The sequence below is a fragment of the Phaethon aethereus genome, assembly GCF_964289735.1.
Source record: "Phaethon aethereus genome assembly, chromosome: 2".
Lineage (NCBI taxonomy): Eukaryota > Metazoa > Chordata > Aves > Phaethontiformes > Phaethontidae > Phaethon > Phaethon aethereus.
This window is the reverse complement of record NC_138582.1, coordinates 33,094,961-33,114,397: the sequence shown is the minus strand read 5'-3', so window position 1 is coordinate 33,114,397 and position 19,437 is coordinate 33,094,961. Positions and strand designations below refer to the sequence as shown.

General features: G+C 39.9%; 1 protein-coding gene across 1 annotated transcript in view; it reads right to left on the bottom strand.

The window, feature by feature from the left end:
* Positions 1-797: 797 nt before the first annotated feature.
* The window catches only part of ZNF704 (zinc finger protein 704), a 96,831-nt gene continuing 78,191 nt past the window's right edge, over positions 798-19,437 (bottom strand). The window contains exons 5-9 of the mRNA XM_082015081.1: positions 16,193-16,293; positions 13,929-14,190; positions 8,770-8,874; positions 3,182-3,276; positions 798-1,458 (exon numbers count right to left, since the gene is read on the bottom strand). Of these exons, the coding sequence (XP_081871207.1) occupies positions 1,347-1,458; positions 3,182-3,276; positions 8,770-8,874; positions 13,929-14,190; positions 16,193-16,293 (675 nt within the window). The 3' untranslated portion in view covers positions 798-1,346. The remainder of the gene's footprint in view (positions 1,459-3,181; positions 3,277-8,769; positions 8,875-13,928; positions 14,191-16,192; positions 16,294-19,437) is intronic.

The following is a 19,437-nucleotide window of genomic DNA, read 5'->3' as shown; positions in this document are numbered from 1 at the left end:
CCAGCTTGCTGCATTCTGGTGTATACTTTCTAATGGACAGAGAAATTAAGTACCCAAATCTATCCAAGTACTGCAAGTACAGAAACTTGTTAATTCATATATCAAAATGAGTTAAGAAATGGACTTTTACCATAAATATGTTGCTCCTTTGCTGTTGTACTTCTTTTTCTGAGATGATGTTGTGGAAAGGGGGTATTTTCTTTACCAATTTTTTGTGAGAAATAAATCTTAGCAACTTTAATGGGGGATGGGGAAAGCTGAGAAAACCATTATCTTAACAACAATCTCTCAAGTAAGAGAAAAGAAAGCAAGAGCAGAACTGCTGGGCTGGATCGTGTCCCTGAATAGTATTACATGTAATCCCAGTGGCTGCATTTACCAGTTCTTTATAGGCCTCCTGCAGCAACAGACATGCTGGTCCAACTCTTTGTCCTCCCTTGGAAACAGGAGTGTGGTAAGAAAAGCTACTGGACCGCCATTATATTCTTATGGGTTTCAATCAAGCATCACTGGATTTCTTCCCTCAACTTCTTGTGGTGACAGTATCTGCTGGTGACTTTCCATTGCTGCTTTCTTCCTCTAGAGGATCAAAATCCAATTTGGTACTTAAATTACTTTGTTCCACTCCACTGGTCTGTGCCTGGTTTAAAAATCTTCCAGGAGCACTGCTTGTCCTTCTTGCAAATTCAAACTTTGCTTTTCTCCTATAAACAAACAAACAAAAATCCCAACTCCTCCCCACATCCCCCTTCCAAAAATATTATATATAATATTGATCATTTGTATCAGGAGAATTATTTAGCAGTCTCCAGTCTTAGTACAGCTTTTGTTGAGTAAACTGTAGCTTATACGACTCAGAAGTGTTTATTAGAAAGCTTTCAAAAACAGATCTTCATTTCAGGAAAAGAAAAATTGTTCAGTTTAGCAAATACAGATGTTCACAGCACAGAGACTGAAATGGTTAAAAATGATCCTAAGGAGCAAGTAGCTCACAGCGTTAGCAAAAAAATTAACTTTTTCCTTTCTTTTACAGAAAAACACTAATAGCTGCTCTGGTGTCCATACTCAGTAAGACAGAATTTTGTTGTATGCTCTTGGTTTTGCTGTTTTTTTTTTTTTCTCTATTGCTCCACACAGGTTTTGATTAGTGCTTCTCCTTGGCTACAAGTGCTTCACTTTGAAATACAAAGCTCTTTAAAAAAAAAACAACACCCCAAAAAACCAACAAAAAAACCCCCAACACCACATCACTGCAGGGAAAATGGGAAGTGATACAGTGCAGCTGCAGCAATCTGGTTCTGCTGTTGTCCTCCCCCATCCCCAAATCCTGTGCATAATTTCAATCTTTAGTCGATGAACCTTTGGCAGGCCTTCTTCCATCGGCAGGCAGTACACCACATATCTCTGTTCTCCATCCCATAGACTTTCCGACACTTTTTCCCCTCCCCTCTAGGCTTCCTGTCAGAGAGAAAGGGAAGCTTGTTAACGTGATGCTTTTGTAGCTTTGCTTTATCACCCTAAAGTCAGGACAACGATCTCAATGGAGTTTTCGAGTCAACCACGAGCTGACAAAGCAGACAGACATACAGCTGTGACTCCACAGCTCCGAGGGACCAGTCTTTCCCCTCGCCCACCTTCTACGGCTTCTGCAGCAGCTGCTGAGCCTGCTCCTCTGCTCCAGGGCTGATCCCAGGAACATACAGCCCTGACTTCAGCCAGTGACTAAGCCCGGTCTACATAAATGGTACTCTGGCCATGTGACATGCCAAGCCATAATGGATAGTCAAAGCTATTCTACAACACTGTCCAGGTCATGTCAGGCAGAAGTCCTCTTTGCTTTAGAGCTGCGGTACAAATATTTTGCATAGCTCTGAGCAGCAGACCTTGACTACCAGTGGGTAGCAGCTACACGAAAGAGGGGAAAGCTACCAGCTCCTAAGCTTGCCAGTCCCTCCTGCATCGTTTGCTCTGAGCTCACTGACTGAAATACAACAAAGTGACTGAAAACAAGTTTTAACCCATGCCCTCATTTGAAGCACATTCACGTCGTGCTCCTTCTCTGTCATATGCAAAGTCAGCACGGCAGGCAGTATCTGCTTTTAAAGCTATAATGATTGTCATGTTTTCCATCTTATAACCACACTCAAAAGTTCACAAATTTAGAAAATTATCAAAGTAACTGTTAAAATGGAACTTTTTTTATTCACAACATAGCACGCCAGCAAACCTGAGGAGCAATGCTACTACAAGTAACCGCTTGCTACAGCAGTGTCATCTGTCAGATAACAGTACAGAGTTGTTTAATACCTGTATTATGTACAGCATGGCACACATGGGAAATGCCTGGCGATTCCTCTCTTGCACACCTATACATTTTTTGATTACTGAACATTCATTAATGGGCACAATCCATGAATTTGGAAGATCCTAAGTTTGGTTTTGCAGCATATGCAATGATCTGAGAGGCATGAAGAAAATGAAAAGCATGAAATCTTCCTTTTGTCTCATTTTAGCATACAGTCACCTTTAGGACTGCAAGAAATAAGTTTCTCTACTGTAAGATATTGAACGTTACAGTTTGACTTTTTAACATAACTTTTTGAACACTTTTAAAGCAGACTCCGGTCAAACATCAGTTGGCTTTAATGGAAGTGGATGTTGCTTATGCATAGGAAGACAAGGTATAAAAAAACCTTTGCTTTGATCTAATTTTTTGTAAGATATGCTTTTTTATAATTCAGCTGAAGCCAAATACCATACTGACTGGATGGTGATAAACGCACAAGATAGCCCAGCCTTTCAGGGAGAAAAGCAAAGCCACGTAATGCAGTTCAGGATACTTAGGGCTGGAGCAGTGAATCTGGGCAGCGTTGCTTTACGGGGCCATTTAGATCTGCATCTGAACTCCAGACATGCCTGGCATAAGGCCTACAGTTTTGCTTCACAGTCTGCCTTTTTTTCCATTTTGCACCAACTCACTGTTCCCCCAAACTTTACCTTTGATAGTAAAATAGGTCCAGAATGGTTACTTTAAAGTGTTCTAGTAGGAAACTGCCTGACAACTGCAATCACTGTTGGTGGTATGGTTTTTCTGTTTCTTTGGGCACTGACATCTTATTTACAAAATCCCCTCCAGGTTCTGAGGCTGCTGGTCTGTCAGCAGGAGCTAATGGTCCCATACCTCAAGCCAAATGCTACTCTAGGCGGTGATGAAAGAACTGTGTGGGACTGTTTCTGCTCTCCACTCCCTGCAGGACGATTATGAGTTGGTGAAACCTGTCAATACAGACAAAAAAGCTGCTTATGAAGAACATACACATATGCATGCTGTATAAACGCTCTTTCCAGAAAATGCAATTCATGATGCATGGTGGCAAAAATACTCAGGAAAGGTTATTATATAACATACAACATAAGTAATTTCTAGGTCTATTTAGAAAGATGTCCATTTAGCACTAGGTACATTATATTAGCTCCATTACATTTCCCTGTACTTCCAGTCATCTAAACACAGCAAACCAGACTAGATCAGCATCATTTCAGGTGTCAGGAAACAGAAAATGCATTCATTCTTATTGAAGAACTCTGAATAGCTCTTATGAAAACTTTCTCCAATTTAAGCAGAGAAAATAACTGGAAAAATAAACTCCGGCCTGTGCTGAGATCAATACTAATAACCCCCTATGAAATAAAGGGATTTCACGTGTTGCTTCCGTATGTGACTTGGCACTCTTTGCAGAGAGAAGCCTTGGGGAAGGGGGTTTGCTGCAGGGCAGTTACTATGCAGCCCTCAAGGTCTTAATGGCATTGCCAGGCAGCCCTTCTGCTAACAAGACGTACTGGATTATTTCCTTTATTCTGCGCTGTAAACATTCTCAGCAGGTGTCCTCCTCTGTGAATGTTCCCGAGTGAAGGGTGTAGTTTGGTCTTCCGAGACTTTCCTAGTAAGTCTCCTACATGAGCCTGGGGGTTGGCAACATCAGAATCATAGAATCATAGAGTAGTTTGGGTTGGAAGGGACCTTTAAAGGTCATCTAGTCCAAACCCCCTGCAGTAAACAGGGACATCTTCAACTAGACCAGGTTGCTCAGAGCCCCGTGGTTATTTGAGTAATCACATGGCATAATGCTTGGCCTTAAATAATTCCTAAATTATTTACTGCTAGTGTCTTATTTTGTTCCGGGGTGAAGGGTACAACCACTTTACATCTGAAAAAACAAAAAAAAAATTACAAACATATGTTTGGTGCATTTGGTGCAGAGTCACTGCCTCCTGCAGCCAGGAACTATGGATATGGTCATAGTTCCCTGCATTGCTATGACTTTTCACTCCTGCCCTTTGAAGTCTCGTAATATCTGGAAGAATGGGAACTGACCTGACTTGAAGAGAGTTACTGAACGTGCTTTGATTTTTGATATGAAATCTATTTTATAGCTACTCCACAGTAGCAAAAAACTAATACTTGTAATGGAGTGCAAACATTCTTTCAACTTTTACTCTTGGCTGGTAACTACAGAAATTTCTGATTTATCTGCATGTGCAGCTCACACTCTTAACAAGTTTAGACCATGACTGACATATGAAATGTATCTCCAAAACTTGAAAGAAATTTCCTCTTTCTCCGTTTTGTGATGTTTTATATAAATCTAGAGACCACACTAGCTCCTTCTGTCCTATTGCTCCACAAAATTGAGGGCAGCTTGTTATCTACTACTTTTTTCCCCTCTCTTTTATCAACGACTTTTCTTGTTTTACCTAAGAATGATTGAAACACTGAAGATAAAATGCAAAGCAGTAACACTTTCCTAGTCTTTGGCATCTACCACACACTGCACAGTTTTCCAGTCATTACCAGCAACCAGAGATCTCCAGTCAATTCTGCTAGGGTTCTTAAACATTTTAAAAACCGGAAAATTTTTATATCTACCGCTACTAATTGACACTCAACATATTCCTTGGTTATCACTGAACAGAAAAGTACTTCAATGGCTTCCTATGTTAGAAGCAATTATCCTGATTGCTTCCAAACACAGAACAGGCTTGAGCAGTAATTGCAGTGTGCAGACTGTGTCTCCCCTCACATTCTCCAGAGAGGGTCTCTGCATGATGGTTTCCATGGACTGGCATACCAAGGCAGCTAAACTGCACTGAAGTTGGCTTTAGTGTATTTTGATATGCTTTGCAACAGGTCTAAACAATACCAGTTAGCTGTAACTCCTTCGTAGGTGACATTAAAAGCATATGAAGAGGAGGGCCTGAGAAGGCAATCCTTGCCCTTGGAGGCTTTGCGTGTTTGAAGTGTTGTCTAACACATAGAATTAATGTGAAACGATAGTGTTTGTTTGAAGTGAGGACTTGGAATTGCAGTTAAATCTCCTGGGGAACACTGTGGTTACAGAGATTTGTGATCTGTAAACATCAGATTATCAAACTTAAAGATCTTCTCTCTTGTTCAACCTTTTTGGGTCTTACAAGCAGGCACCTAAAAATCAGTATCACACAGTGGGCATCATGCTGGCATTCAAGAAGACTTTTATCCTATGTTACACAGAATTGGAAGCATATGGTCATTATGTTAAGTCTTCCAGAACCAAGAGATACAGACTCCACCGTTGCTCATCCCACTCACATCATTTAATTCATCCTCCTCACACATTCCCATGCTGTGCCTTGTTTTTTCTCCTAGTTCAGTCTCAAGTAGTAGAGCAAACATGAACTTGTCACTTCTGCTTCATGGAGAGAATTGCACCTGGCAGTGACTCACAGCTATGCCAACACTCAACCTTCTCTTGCACCTGCAAAGTTATCTTGCGAAAATGGTAAGAAAATGTGTATTCTCCATCTGCCTTTGGAATGTAACTTATTCACAATTCAGACCACAAAGTATAAGGACTTTGGAGGTTCCTCTAATCCTCCTCCTTTATGACTGCAAGACTTCTAGATAAATGCCTACAGTTAGATGCTGTGAATACCTCTGAGCCTAAAGCAGCCACCTACTGAACCTCAACCGATCCAGTTAACTGTATGGGTTATTTTGAGGCCCTTGGGAACTTGCTGATAAGTACACTCACAAAGGCCTTTTGGTGCTGCTCTGCTGAAGACTGCCTGAAAGCGAGGACTTAATGCAAGTCATGATGTCTGTCTGGACACCCCAGTTCCCAGGAGACCAAGCAGGGAGTGCTCAGTGTCATCGAAATTCAATGCCCACAGGAATGAATGGGGAAACACCTAAGGTAGGTGTCAAAAAACCCACAAATGAAGACTATTTTGAAATTTCATCTCTCTTGTGGACTTAACTGCTGACATACAGGCCTAGAAAGGAGACTGTTCAAAACCAGGATTCAACAGTCCTCTGATGGGTCAAGGACAGAATGGCCACATTCCAATGTCACTAGTAATGTGAAGAAATGTGTAGAACTACACACTTCTGCAAATCTGTACCTAATTCTTTACTGCTCTGTGGTTTGTCAAGGCAAAAAAAGTATCTCAAAGCCATTTTAGAAAACTGCTTGAATAAATATTAAGGGTCAGGCAAAAAGAAATGGTTTACACTTACTCTCTGAAGTTCCCTTGGGTGCTACAGATACGCATCTAATCTCAAGGGACCATGTACGTATACAATTGCATAAGTTTATAGTATGCTGGCTCTGTCACATAGTTTGGGCTTAAATAAACATCATAAGAGAAGGAGAAAGTCCCCTATACCAGAGCTTTCCTAAAGTAGTTACACTCAGTGTAAGGGTGGGAATTGACAGAGCCCTGTTTTTACAAGGCAATATCTAATTTACTTTGAAACAGGAGAAATGAAACTTTCATTCAATATACATTTTTTTCACATCACTTTGCATTTGCACCCTCACTTACTGCACATAATCTTCCACTGCAGGCAAGCCTTTGTAATTCATAAATGATCTCACTGATGACAGAAGAGTCAAATAGATGTGCAAACTTAGAAGCCCCCCCCCCCCTTTTTTTTTTTTTTTGCTAAACAGCCTTATAAATGTTGTTAGACAGAGATATAAAGGCAATTCATATGGTTCCCCGAGCAGTTTATAATTCTGCCATCATCACTGCTTCCCCAGGTTTTTCTCTTGGGATTATTTTTAAATGGTACTGAAATCATTGGCATCCCCACACAATTCTCAGAAACTGATTTGGCATTTCTTAAATTCTTTCGATGACTCTCAACTCTACAGACACAGATCAACGTTGTTACTCAAACAAGTAAACTCAACGCATACGTGTCTAATCCCGTCCTCTTAAGTGTCTGACTTACAATGTAGCTAATTGCATTTTTATATTCCCAACACTCCTGGCACCAATTTCTGCTACTCCACGAAAGGAGCCAGTTGTATAATTACTCCGTATCAACCCCATTGTTGGGAAATCAAATTCTCAAGGAACTTTATGGATAGCATGCTCTGTCAAGACACTCTTTTTCAAATTGCTGCCAGCATGATGTCTTTCACTGTTAGTTGTTCCTTGATGGAATTTAATAAATATTCATTGGCAGAGTGCAGTATAATTGATTCAGCCACTTTCATTTTTTATCAGCCCTGCAGGATGCCACAGCCTCTGCAGAAAATCTCCAAGATTTGCCAAAGGTTGACAGTAAGAAGCTTTGGAGATTCACTTGATGAAGAGAAGGGAAAAAAAAAAGTCTCTCTTATCGCCAAGTCTAATATTCACTGTGAGGATCAAAAAAGCTATATGATTCTTTGGATGAACAATGTGCCTTATATAACACACTTTAAAAATTCTTAAATTCATAAAGTGTAATATTAAATTAAATGTTATGCTATCAAAAAGGTTTATGATTAGAGAATATCAATTTATACTGAAAAATGCTTTCCAATAAAAATTAGGATACATTACATTAATAATTATTTCTATTTATTATATATACAGAAGATTTTCCACTGCTCATAAACAGTGATTTACATTTGTTTTTAGCACTCATCATGCCAGGCACTAGAAATCTTCATAAAGGTTTTTAACTCCCTCTACAGTATCCACATCTATATTGCGTTACATTTAGGACTACTGGAAGTCTATGTTTAAGCAAACATCCCACTTCTGCAGTCCTGTTCATGAAATTAGGCCTTGTACACTAGCTTTTTTGAAGAAAGGGTCAGAGCTGACTTTACATCTAATATATACATCTAATACATCTTCATTAAAAATGTGTCAAACTGCAATATGCATTAATATCAAAATGCAATATGTATTGAACATATTTTCTGTATAAAAGTACAGAATTTTCTGATATCAGTAGGGACTACATATATGTAGTGTACTAGAATCAGACTTTGCATTTCATCATCATCAGAGTTCATGTAGGTAATAGCCCTACTGCTTGAATGCAATTAGCCTGTTAGCATAACCATCACCTCACTGATTTTCCATCTAGGTTCCTAAGAAATCTCTTAGTGGCAAAAAAAAAAAAAAAAAAAAGCATATAGTGCCAGGCTCTGCACCTACCAGAATGTTCTTTTGTAAGCATATAGTTTAAAAAACATATATTATACATCCAATTCTCTGCTTGTAGACACTGATGCAAAAAAAAAGTAACTGTACTTAATTAAAGAGACTGGCAAAAGTGTTAAAATCAGCCATGCTGGCAAACTGAGGCATATATTTAATTTGTTTCTTTTCAGTACCTGTTATGTCAAATCTACTTCTACTGTAAGACACTGTGAAACAAACAAGAAGATCTATAAAGTTATTACTTTTTCTTTCTTCCATTTTTTTTTGCTGTTGTTTACTTACTGGAATGCCGGTGAAAGTAACTGGAGGCGACTGCCAAGAGATGCTAAAGCTACTGCCATTGGGAGTGAATTTTGCTGACCCTGGAATGTTCACCGGAGGAGTGGCCTATGTGAAAAGAAAATATTATTCCAGTAAGAAGAACCATTCCTCTTCCAAAGCATTTCAAAGGATCTTTCTCTCCTTGAAACTGTAAATGTAAGAGAGACTTTCTGAAGTGGAAAAAAACTGCATCATGACAAGCATTTTACCCTTATGGGAGGCATAATCATGGATAAGTCAGTAACAAAGGGACATATTTATAGATCACTGTTCTTAAAACCTTGTTTAGAGAAAGATGATAGCTCTCACAAGAATCCATGCAAGACCCTTAAAAGTTAATCTGATTAAAAAAACACACAAAATCAAACATCATATACTAGTAACTTTTAAAATCATGCCAGCTAGCAGCAAAAAAATACTACAGATTGTATTTGTATTAAATAGTATTAAAACTGATGGCAGCTGATTTAAACAACTGAAGACCTGGTGAGGCTTCTTGGAGGTGAGGCTCCTTGGACAACAGGGTGAATGATCAACAGTAAGGGTTGATTTCTCATTTATCAGATAGACATTGTTACAATCATCCCAATTAAAACAGTCTTTCCTATGAAATGCAAGGAGCTGAGAATCATCCTTAGGATTCAAAAAAACAGCTCTTAGAAGACAGCTCTTAGAAGACTAAGCTAAAGCAAATACTTGAAGGACCCCTGGGTCCTTCAAACTCTTATGTTCTTCCCATCTGGGCTGTAATACCCAGCTGCCCTGGGGTGTAACACCTGATAATGTGAGCTCAGACCGTTGAGCATCTTTCATCTTGTGCCTTCCCTCTGGTTTTCTCACTGGGCTCTGAGCCCTCAGGAATTCTCCCCTGCCCCTTTTTGAATCCCATTTAATTTACAGAGTCAGGAAATTCATACCTTTGCAGTTACCCTGCCTAGCAGAAGCGCAAACAGCCACCCTTTGCCTCTTGAATTTCAAGCTTTCACCACAAAAAAAAGCTTTCACCACAAGCTTTCCCCTTAGTTTAAACTTATAAAGAACCTGCTAGTAAAAATGAGCTTTTACTTCTGTCTTTCAGTTGCCTGCGCCTGACAATAACGCAATACACTTATTTAAGCAGTGTTTGTGTTTGAGGCTGCTGAAGTTGTCTCACCGCTTCAGGGAAGAGAGTGCTTCCCTGAGCCGCCAGGCAGAAAGGGGTGATGACAAACTACAACCTGATAGTCCCCATTAAAGATAATCTCCAGAGTAAACAAGTGCTGAAGCAGTCCCCTGGAGTCTTTCCACAGAAAAGAAACTGAGACCACCAGATGCCTCCATCTATGGCAGCGATGCTCTGCGGGCTGCTGAGCCTGCTGACAGCTCCAAACAATCCACACAGACACGCAGAGCAAACGTCCACTGAGCTCCATGAAATATAAAAACTTCGCTGGAAGGCATCAAGAAAAATTTGGCAACTCCAGATGGTACCAGTAGTGCTTCATCACAACCCTGTTCAAATGGGAAGGAGTGAATGACCACGGCACTCCTGCCAGAGAGAGCTGGAGGCAGCTGGGCGGGCAGCGAGGCGGCACTGTCTCTGCTCAGCATCCCACCAGCACATCAGCTCAAAGCCAGGGTCAGCACAGCGACTTCCTCAGGTATTCGAGCAAGACCTGCAAGGGAAATCCTAGATGCTGAAAGAGCCTGCCTGTAGTTCCTCTGTAGTTAAATTTAACAGATACAGGCACTAGTTTCATAATGAAACGTGAAATATGAGAAGTTTAAAATTGTTGTAATTTGCAGTTGCTTAAAATACTATGGTGCTCAATTCTTTTTTCTCAGTGCCTAAATATCTACTTCAGACATGATCAGATTTAGAGAGTCAATCACCTTGTTCATTTGTTCCCAGATGTGCATCTTTGCTCATCAAGCACAGTCAACTTTTTCAGGCTAACATTTTAGACCATCTCTTCCATAAGGGAAGCAACCATAACATTACAACGGACTGAGGAGCTTCTATACCTCCATCTCACTTTGCTTCAAGACCTCCATCTAATTTCCAATCAAAATATATTCATGGCTAATTTATAATTATTTATTTGTGCCAACATTGCCCTTACATCTGAAATAGCATGTGCACGTCCTCTTCCCCTCTCATGTTTGTCCTCTCACTTTCTTCCCAGGAACCAATCCCATCCTCTCCTTACTCCTGCTTTGCCCAAGCTGTCAGTCTCTGGGCTGGAGAGGCCCTCGGTGTCCTCCCTGCCCTACCTCTTCACTCTGATCACCTTCTTTCTACCTCTTCTAACTGCAGCCCAGCATCCTTGAACTCGGTTGACCAGAACTCGACTCAGGATTTCAGTTGATGTTATCCAGGGGTCTTGTACAATGGCATTAAAAATCCCTGTCTCTCCTAGATATTTCTTACCCAAGAAAGCCGACAACCTTTTTTTTCTTCACAGCTCTATTGTTGTTGGCTCACAGTCATTCTGTGCTTGATTAATTAACATAGCTTTCCTCCTCATGTAATTTGCTAACTACCCTAGTTTATAGCAGAAAAATATCATTAGTTCCTAAGGTGCAGGACTTTGCATGTTCTACCATTAAATTGCATCCAAAACCTATTATTCTTAAGATCACCCAGTCATGTAAGCATGATATACAAATTATTGTACTGCTGATGTCCCCCGAGTTCGTTGTCAGCAATGCTTATTATAGTATTTGTCTACTACCAAAATGATTTAATGAAAATGAGATCAGGCACAAATAGAGCTTTTCGTTCAGCTCCACTAATAATGTTCAATAGCCTTTTCAAAAGAACTCACTGCTGTTCTCCCTGACTCCCCAGCTCTCTCTCCTACACTAAATTTAATCTCTAGCCTAACAAATACTGCCTATATGCTTTAAGATCAAATGCTCTCCTTGAATCCAGAGGGTTTTTTTCTTCTGTATTGCTTCTCTGTTGTTTATAAAGCTACCTAATTCAAGGAAGACATTAGACTGTTCTAGTATAATCTTTCTTTGAGGTTCCTCCATTGCAGTCACCTCATTTGCTGTGTACTTTCCACAATTTCTTCAATTATTCTCCTAAACCTTTCCTCATCCATAGGACTGGGTCAGAGAAGAGAGTCAGGATTTGCCTGATCACTTCCCCTTTACACCCTTCTTACTACAGCTATTACATTTGCCATTTTCCAGCCATACGGGAAATGGCAATTAACAGATCTGTTTAGGATTCCTGCGACTCAGCTTTGGGTTGCTTTTTTTTCTTTTTTTTAACAGGAATTCTGGGATGAACATTACTCAGCCTCCCTCATCTGAGTTCCTTGAGCTGTGAATTTTGCCTCTTCCCCTCTACTCCCAATGAAGTAATTTCCACTTTCATGCTCTCATTCATATGAGAGATTGTCTTCATCACTTTATTCCCATTCAATACTTTTAGTTTTGATGCAGATAATATTTTTACCAGAAGTAAAAGAAGTTTTAAAATTCTGTATATGCAAAGCAAGCAAACTGCAGGAAACATGGTGGTATTAAAGATGCTGTCTTCACCTTCTCTTCTATTCCCTTTTACATAACAGATTAGTCACAAGAATGCTTAAATGCTACAAGTGAAAGCCGGGCACAATTCTTCCTCTTGCTACTGAGAGCTAAATCTCCACCTTGCCTCCTGGAGACTGCTCTTCTGGTGGGGCTAGAGGGACCCCAGCACAGGTTGCCACTGACCTGCTCTGCAGAAGCTGACTCCTTGGCAAGGAGGATAACATGAACGTGAGCTGGAGCAGAGAACCCATCTCCTGCTTCCAACACGAATGCCTTGAACAGCGTGGACTGTGTCACTCCAGAAATGAAGTATCGAAACCAGAGCAACTTGAAAAGGACACGGGGCTCAGACACTTGTAGTCTCATGTCACAGAATATATCAGTTCAAATTCAAACAGCTGAAACATCTGAACTAGGATTTACTTAGGTAAGTACTTTACTCAAAGACTGCTTATGAAAAATGATCAAGAAAGTCTCTAAATTGCAGGGTAGCGCGCCACAACTGCAAATCCCAAATGAAGTGAGACTCTTCTCAACAGCCTAGACTTGGTGCTTCACTCACAGGGCTTAAGCTAGACCGAGGAGAAAGTCTTTCTCCTAGCTTCGTCAATCCCCAGATTGATGTGCTAGCCAGGGCAGCTCCCACCTGAGATGTTAAGCTTCCACCCACGCTTTCTGCCATGCACAAGAGTCTAAAACAAGCCTGTGAATGCTGTGTGGCTCCCTCCGCCCTTTTAGTGGGTCTGCTCCAGACACACAACAAAAAAGTTTCATCTGCACAATGCTTTACATGAAAGTTATTGCATCTGATAAATCTGAGAGAGCTCAATTCTCCGGTGCATACGCAGGTCATGGACCACACTACTTCAAAGCCTCTATTCTTTTCTCATATGGTATCCAGATCAAAACATGTCAAATTTTAGTGCACTTTTACAATTAATGCTTTCTGTATGAACTTAGCTGGAAGTTTCTGGGACAGTGTTTTTTGGATCTGATTGGATTTTTGCCATTTGCAAAGCATTACATCTAATAGGATACCATAGTAGGATGACACCATACATGAATTTTCATTATTCCTGTTCTACTTCACATATGCAAACTGACATCTCACACTGTACAAATAAAGGAAATGAATTGTTCCTGGCATCCCTCTGGTACTTGCCTACAGGCACATCCAGCACAAGCAGAGCTGAAATGAAGACTCTGGAAGTGATTTGGCTGACTGAATGAGAATTTTTACAACGCAGGAGACCGCATCTGAGCGCGTCACCTTGGGCCCTCCTTAGGGGTCCAGGAGAAATAACTGATATAGTCAGTGGGATACACAGAGCAACTCTTCTCAGCCTGAAGTATGCACCTATGCATGGTCGGATAAATAGCACCCCAAAGGCCGCTGGCTACGGTGGGAGCATAAACAAATAACTAGCTCAGAAGTGGACATCTAAATTTAAATGAGACGAACCTTCTGGGTTGCCCTGAAAACTTTTCATTAAAACTAGATTTGGCTTTTTAAAACTTAATCATTGTGATCTGACATTTGTTTATACATTAATGACATCAGAGTAATCAATGGAGTTCACTCTCACTAGCATTACCTGGTAAGCATGGTCCGTGTGTACGAGGTAGAGGTTGGTAGGAGCTGAGCGGCTCAGAGGTGTCATCAATTTAGTCTCAGTTTTGGCACAGGAAGTTTCAGGACGGATTGCGTCTTGGGTGGGAAAGGAAGGAGGAGATGCTAAAGATGGAGAGACTGGGGAAAGACTGCTTAAGCCATCAGCTACTGAGTCCGTGTTGAGTCTGATTTCTGTATAGTAAAAATCCTCCTCTCCATCACTGTAGTCAGACTCTCCTACACGTCTGTATAAAGACAAAGAATGAAGGACTGATTTAATGAAAGCAAGAACCCCAAGGTAAATTTGAAGTTCTAGATGCATAAGCAAATATATTTATACTGTCAATAAACTAATATTCCCAGTTTCAACCCTACCTACTTTATCAGCATTCTGGCTGCAGAGAAGGGAAGAAGAAAAGAAAATCATCTAGTCTGAAGGGAAAAGAAGCAGGAAATAGATTTTTTTTTTCCCTGTGTGTTATTCTTGCCTAATTCTTTGACCTTGGAGTAGATGTTTAACTTCTATGCTTCAGCTTAAATAGCAGCTTCTCATTCCTAACTGTTGAAGTTAACAAGAATCTCGATGTACTTTGACTTCAGAAATGACAGAGCAGCCACAGAAGGACAGGTAAAGATAGCAAACAAGGGCAAGATACACTTCACTAATGTAACAGCAAACAATATGTAATCTTACCATAGGTTACTTAATTAAATCAAATACAGTTATGGCCATGGTTCACTGTAACTTTCCTTGGCATAACAGAAGAAGCTGCTAGAGAACCGTCTCACCATGCAACTCGCTCAGGCACAGGTAGAGAAAGGACATGCAAGGGCTGGCTTGCTAGTCCTGGACTTTCTGGTCTACTCTATAGATGCAGACTTACTGAATGAGGAGGCACTATCTGCTGCATGTTTGAGTGCAAGGAGCAAAGCAGCCCAGTCAAAGCAGTAGTTTCCAGTATCTTTAAGTCCCAAACAACCACTGTTTTAGCACATTCATAATCCACATACTATACAAATGTAACTCACAGCTTATACATGTGTACTTTCTCCTCAATCTTCCATATGGGAAACCTGAGAGCCCTAAGTGTACTCCTGCCTGCGTGTCCATATCAGGGCTGAACGCTGGGCATGCACCCCAAACCCAGTCCATAGCCAGTTCCTCAGCCTCCTTGCCCATATACCTCTACCTGTCGTTCTCTCACCACCTTACTCAATAGAACTTGCTGAGAGAGCAATGATTCAGCAGGTTTGAAAGGCTTTACCAGAAGTACCATCTGTCAGACCACAGCCAGTCACTCACCAAAACTCCTCTCTCCAGAGTTACAAACTCCAAATTCCAGGGAAGTTCTGCTGTTTACTTCACCCTCTCCTGTGCCACGAAAAGGATGTCCCCATAATATACAGGACAAAGCAATATTTGTAACTGCATTTTGAGAGAGATTTGCTCTGTTTCTGACAGCCTTACTCTTCAGAGCCTAAGCCCAACAGCAATTTCTATGACCTTTGCAAGACCCTCCTGAACTCCACACCAGACTACTTCCTCATGGTCACTTTAATTTTTAAGCACTGGGTAACACAGACTTGCACAACAGAGATGTATTTCCATATACCTAATAGGTAAAGACCATGAGTCCCCACTGTAACTATATATGAGGCCACTAGGTCACTCAGCAAATGGCACAGGAGATTTCAGTTGCAAACTAAAGCTCTGAAATAAGCTTGTGTCATATAAGATTCATTCACTTTTGCTTCTAGTCCAAGCAATGTACACATGGAATTGCAGCTCAGTTTCTTATTCTTAGGTTTCTTAGGTTTTAGGGTGGGGGGTTGAGTTAATTTGACTCAGAAGTAGCACAAGCACCTGATCTGATGTGAAACAAAGCTGGAAGTATTAATGCAAGACCCTAAAAAACCTGCTGTCTTTCGCACAGCATCAGCCTGGATATGACACGGATAGCACATATGAAGGAAATGCCACTGAGTTGCGCTGCCATTAGGGAAGTGCAGTGTGACCTAGAGCTGTGTTTAACCTTCTAGTAAAGTTCACAAAAGTTCAGGTAAGAAAGTGCCTCGCTGTTGGAGTAAGCTCCTGTTCACCTTGATGCACTACTTCACAATTTCCTCAGAAACCTAGGGACCTGAGACAGAAAAGCCAAGGACAAGCCAGTTCATCTCCCTGGCCAAGTGCAACTGCTACCCTTCTACACTAAATCCTTTAGGCTCCTGAAGAGACTGCTCTCTTACCCAAGGTGAATGGTCCGTATGTGTTTCTGAATCCCTGCAGCTGTGCTCAGTACCTTCCCGCAGTTTTTCCACAGGCATTTGAACATCACCTTCATGGAGTTCTGGAAATGGAGTAAGCAACATTAGTTACACAGAAGATAAAAAGAAAACCAAACCACCCAAAACAGATATATAGCTACAAAACACTGCGAAGGTTCAGAGCCTCTAACTCCGAATTTGTAATGATGGAAGTCTCTGTCAACAGTGTCATCCTACTGAACTCAACAGAATCCCAGTGAAAAGCCATGGAAGCAGGTTGTGCCAAAACTTTACCTCTCTCTGCGCTCTGGCATGGCTTTTTCCTTTGGAAGTTCCAGGTTCTATCTCCCCACTAAAGGAGGTAGGTGATATAAAAACTTCCCACACTTCTTTGGAGCCTTTCAAAGAACAACTGATGTGGACTTCTCACTTAATGCAAGGCATCTTCTTAAATTAAGATCTTTCTAAAGCAAGCTCTTATGAATATTTCTGCTTGTGAATTTTGCAAAACAGAAAAAATATTGTGCCAGAAAAACACAGTTTCTGCAATGACAATATTGACCCATGAGCTGGCAAAACCTGCTTTTATTTCATTCAGAAGCTGCTGTGACCATTACCTGGGCATGAGAATGAGAAGCCATCTGGCTGTGTTCAACATTTAAAAAAGAGTATGTGTATAAACTCATTTTAATATTCTTGTTGTATTCTTTAATATAATCTAATTGGCCTAAACTGAGTTACCGTTGATTTATAGCACAGCCAACAAGGCTGTAAACAGCCCGATCTACAATATTTTGAAGACTCTGGAGAAAACTAGTCTTAATTTAAAGCACAGTATGTGGTAACAAACAACACAGATGTTGCAGAACTGTATATATTTTTTTTAAAGGCTAATTCTACCCCAAAATGAAACCTACTGTATGAATTTTGAATTAAAAAACCCTAAGTAATTTGTGCTTCTCAAAAATAATTTTCTCTATTATTACAGAACGCATTATTATAGAAAACATGAGGAAGAGCTTCAAAATACTGTAGTATTATCCTATGATTTTAGTTACATATAAGATTAAATTAATATATTCATATAAAGCTCAATTTAAAAAAGAAGGGAACAAGCACATCCTTAGAGTTAAGTACATGCTTCGCTGTGTCTTGAACAAAAGCTGACTTGGTCTTTTCTTTAATTTGGACCTTTTGGAACTGCCAAGAAGACAGTAAGTTTCAGCATTTGCTAGAAAGATGATGATTAGAATATAATTTTTAAAAATGTCAGCTGTTAGGCTTTTTAAAATACATGTTGATTGTAGTAGCATGGTCTCATAGTTACCTGGCTGTCTAACACATCCTGTTTCAAAGTATGAACGATAAGGTCTTTAAGATTTAAGGTACGTGATCATACTGTTTGTATGAAAACCTTCTACTATGGAATAAATTACACATAAATTCCCTCTATAATTTTTTGATCTGATAATACAACTACCATTCAAACAGATACACAACTCTTTTTTCCTAAAATGAAATGTAATCTATCTAGAAATTCTGATAGGTATATTTCTTACTTTTGTAATATAATACTACATACTATCATCAACTGAAAAACCCACAACCAACCACCAACCACAGTGACAAGATGAAGGCCATGCTCATCATTTACATCTTTGGAATTCTGATATGACATCATGAGCACCATATGCATCTTTAAGAACCCATAATGGTTTAATATCATTCTCCAGTTTGATGGTAAAACCAATCTCCTAGCTCCACTGTTGTTTTTAGCTTTATTGTCAATGCTAGGACTCTGCAAAAACCCATGCATTTTAACATAACCAAATGAAACCTCACTCAGTAGAAATACAGAACATAAACCAAGTTTCCATTTATGACTAGTCAAAAAATTGCCTAATCAGGCTTAATGTTTTATTTAAGAAAATAATGGAACATAAATGGTTTGGTGAAGAATAAGTACATTAACGGAAACTTTCAAGCAAGCAACTTTCTTAATGGGAAGTGGTTGCTAACATGACATTTTCCAAACATAAAATAGAAGAAACTTTAATGAGTAAAAGTAAGGTTACCGATCACTCTATTTCCAGGTTTATTCTTTCTGATTTTTGCAGCCCTGAAGAAGATATAACCTGAACATTTTAATTTCAGCTTCTAAAGGTGCGAAGCTGTACTCAGATAAAAGTACCATGCTGGGACCAGAATCAAAAAAACTGCAGGCAAACCAGTTCATTTATAAAACAGTTTGGCAGGTAATATATCTACATTAAACACTTGCCATAGAGAGCAAATTCCCTGTGACCAGAACAGATAGCGTAATAGATCTGCGATGGGTACATAAATGGAAATATTCAAAGACAATTTAGATAACAATAAAGATAGTGGCTGCAAACCCCTCTGTCTCATCACAGTTGAGCAATGAGTGATGCTAATAAGCTGAACTTGAACTGAGAAGGAAAAGGCAAACCAGCACACTTCTGCATTCCTACTCCTGTCCCACACCCTCCAAAATCATCTGTCTTTATCAGCTCTAACTTCTAATTTACTATAACAAAGGTGTCCTCAGAAATATTTTTTTTCCTTTGTAGCAAGAAGCACAAACATTTTACACCCTTCTCCCACAAACAAAGGCAGAACAGCATGGGTCAGCAAATAAGCAACTTCTGGAGCAAAAGGATAAATCTGAACAAGTTTAAACAATCATTAAAACTTCTTCCTGCTGCTGATGAAGCAATTAACCGTATCAGACTGAGCCAGAAACAAACTCACTATAGAGAATAAATTCTCTGGTTTTATTCCTTCTTACAAAAAGTCCTTTTTCATCTTGCTATATAAAATCTGTCCTGTTGTGTTGGGAGGGAAGGAAACTTGGATTAGTGCCATCTCTTTGTTTTCTTTTTCTTCAAGAGGAGCTTGCTTGCTAGCGTAATGGTACTTTTCTGAGGTTAGTTTTGGACTTTTTTTTTTTACACTGTGTTTTATTTAGTCTGCTTTTCTGCTCCTACTGAGGATAAACTTGGCCACGGCTAATACTGTATCAAAAGCCATCAGGTTTGATCTCTCTCTCCTCTTTTCACTCCATATGTTTGCACAGAGAAAGCTTCACAGTATTAAGGTATCTGACATGCTGTCAGACAAACAGCACTTTCAGGGAACAAGAACTATTAAGGCCATATCCAGTTTTTGTGATGACATGTAAAGGCTGCCTGTTGCATCCTGCATAC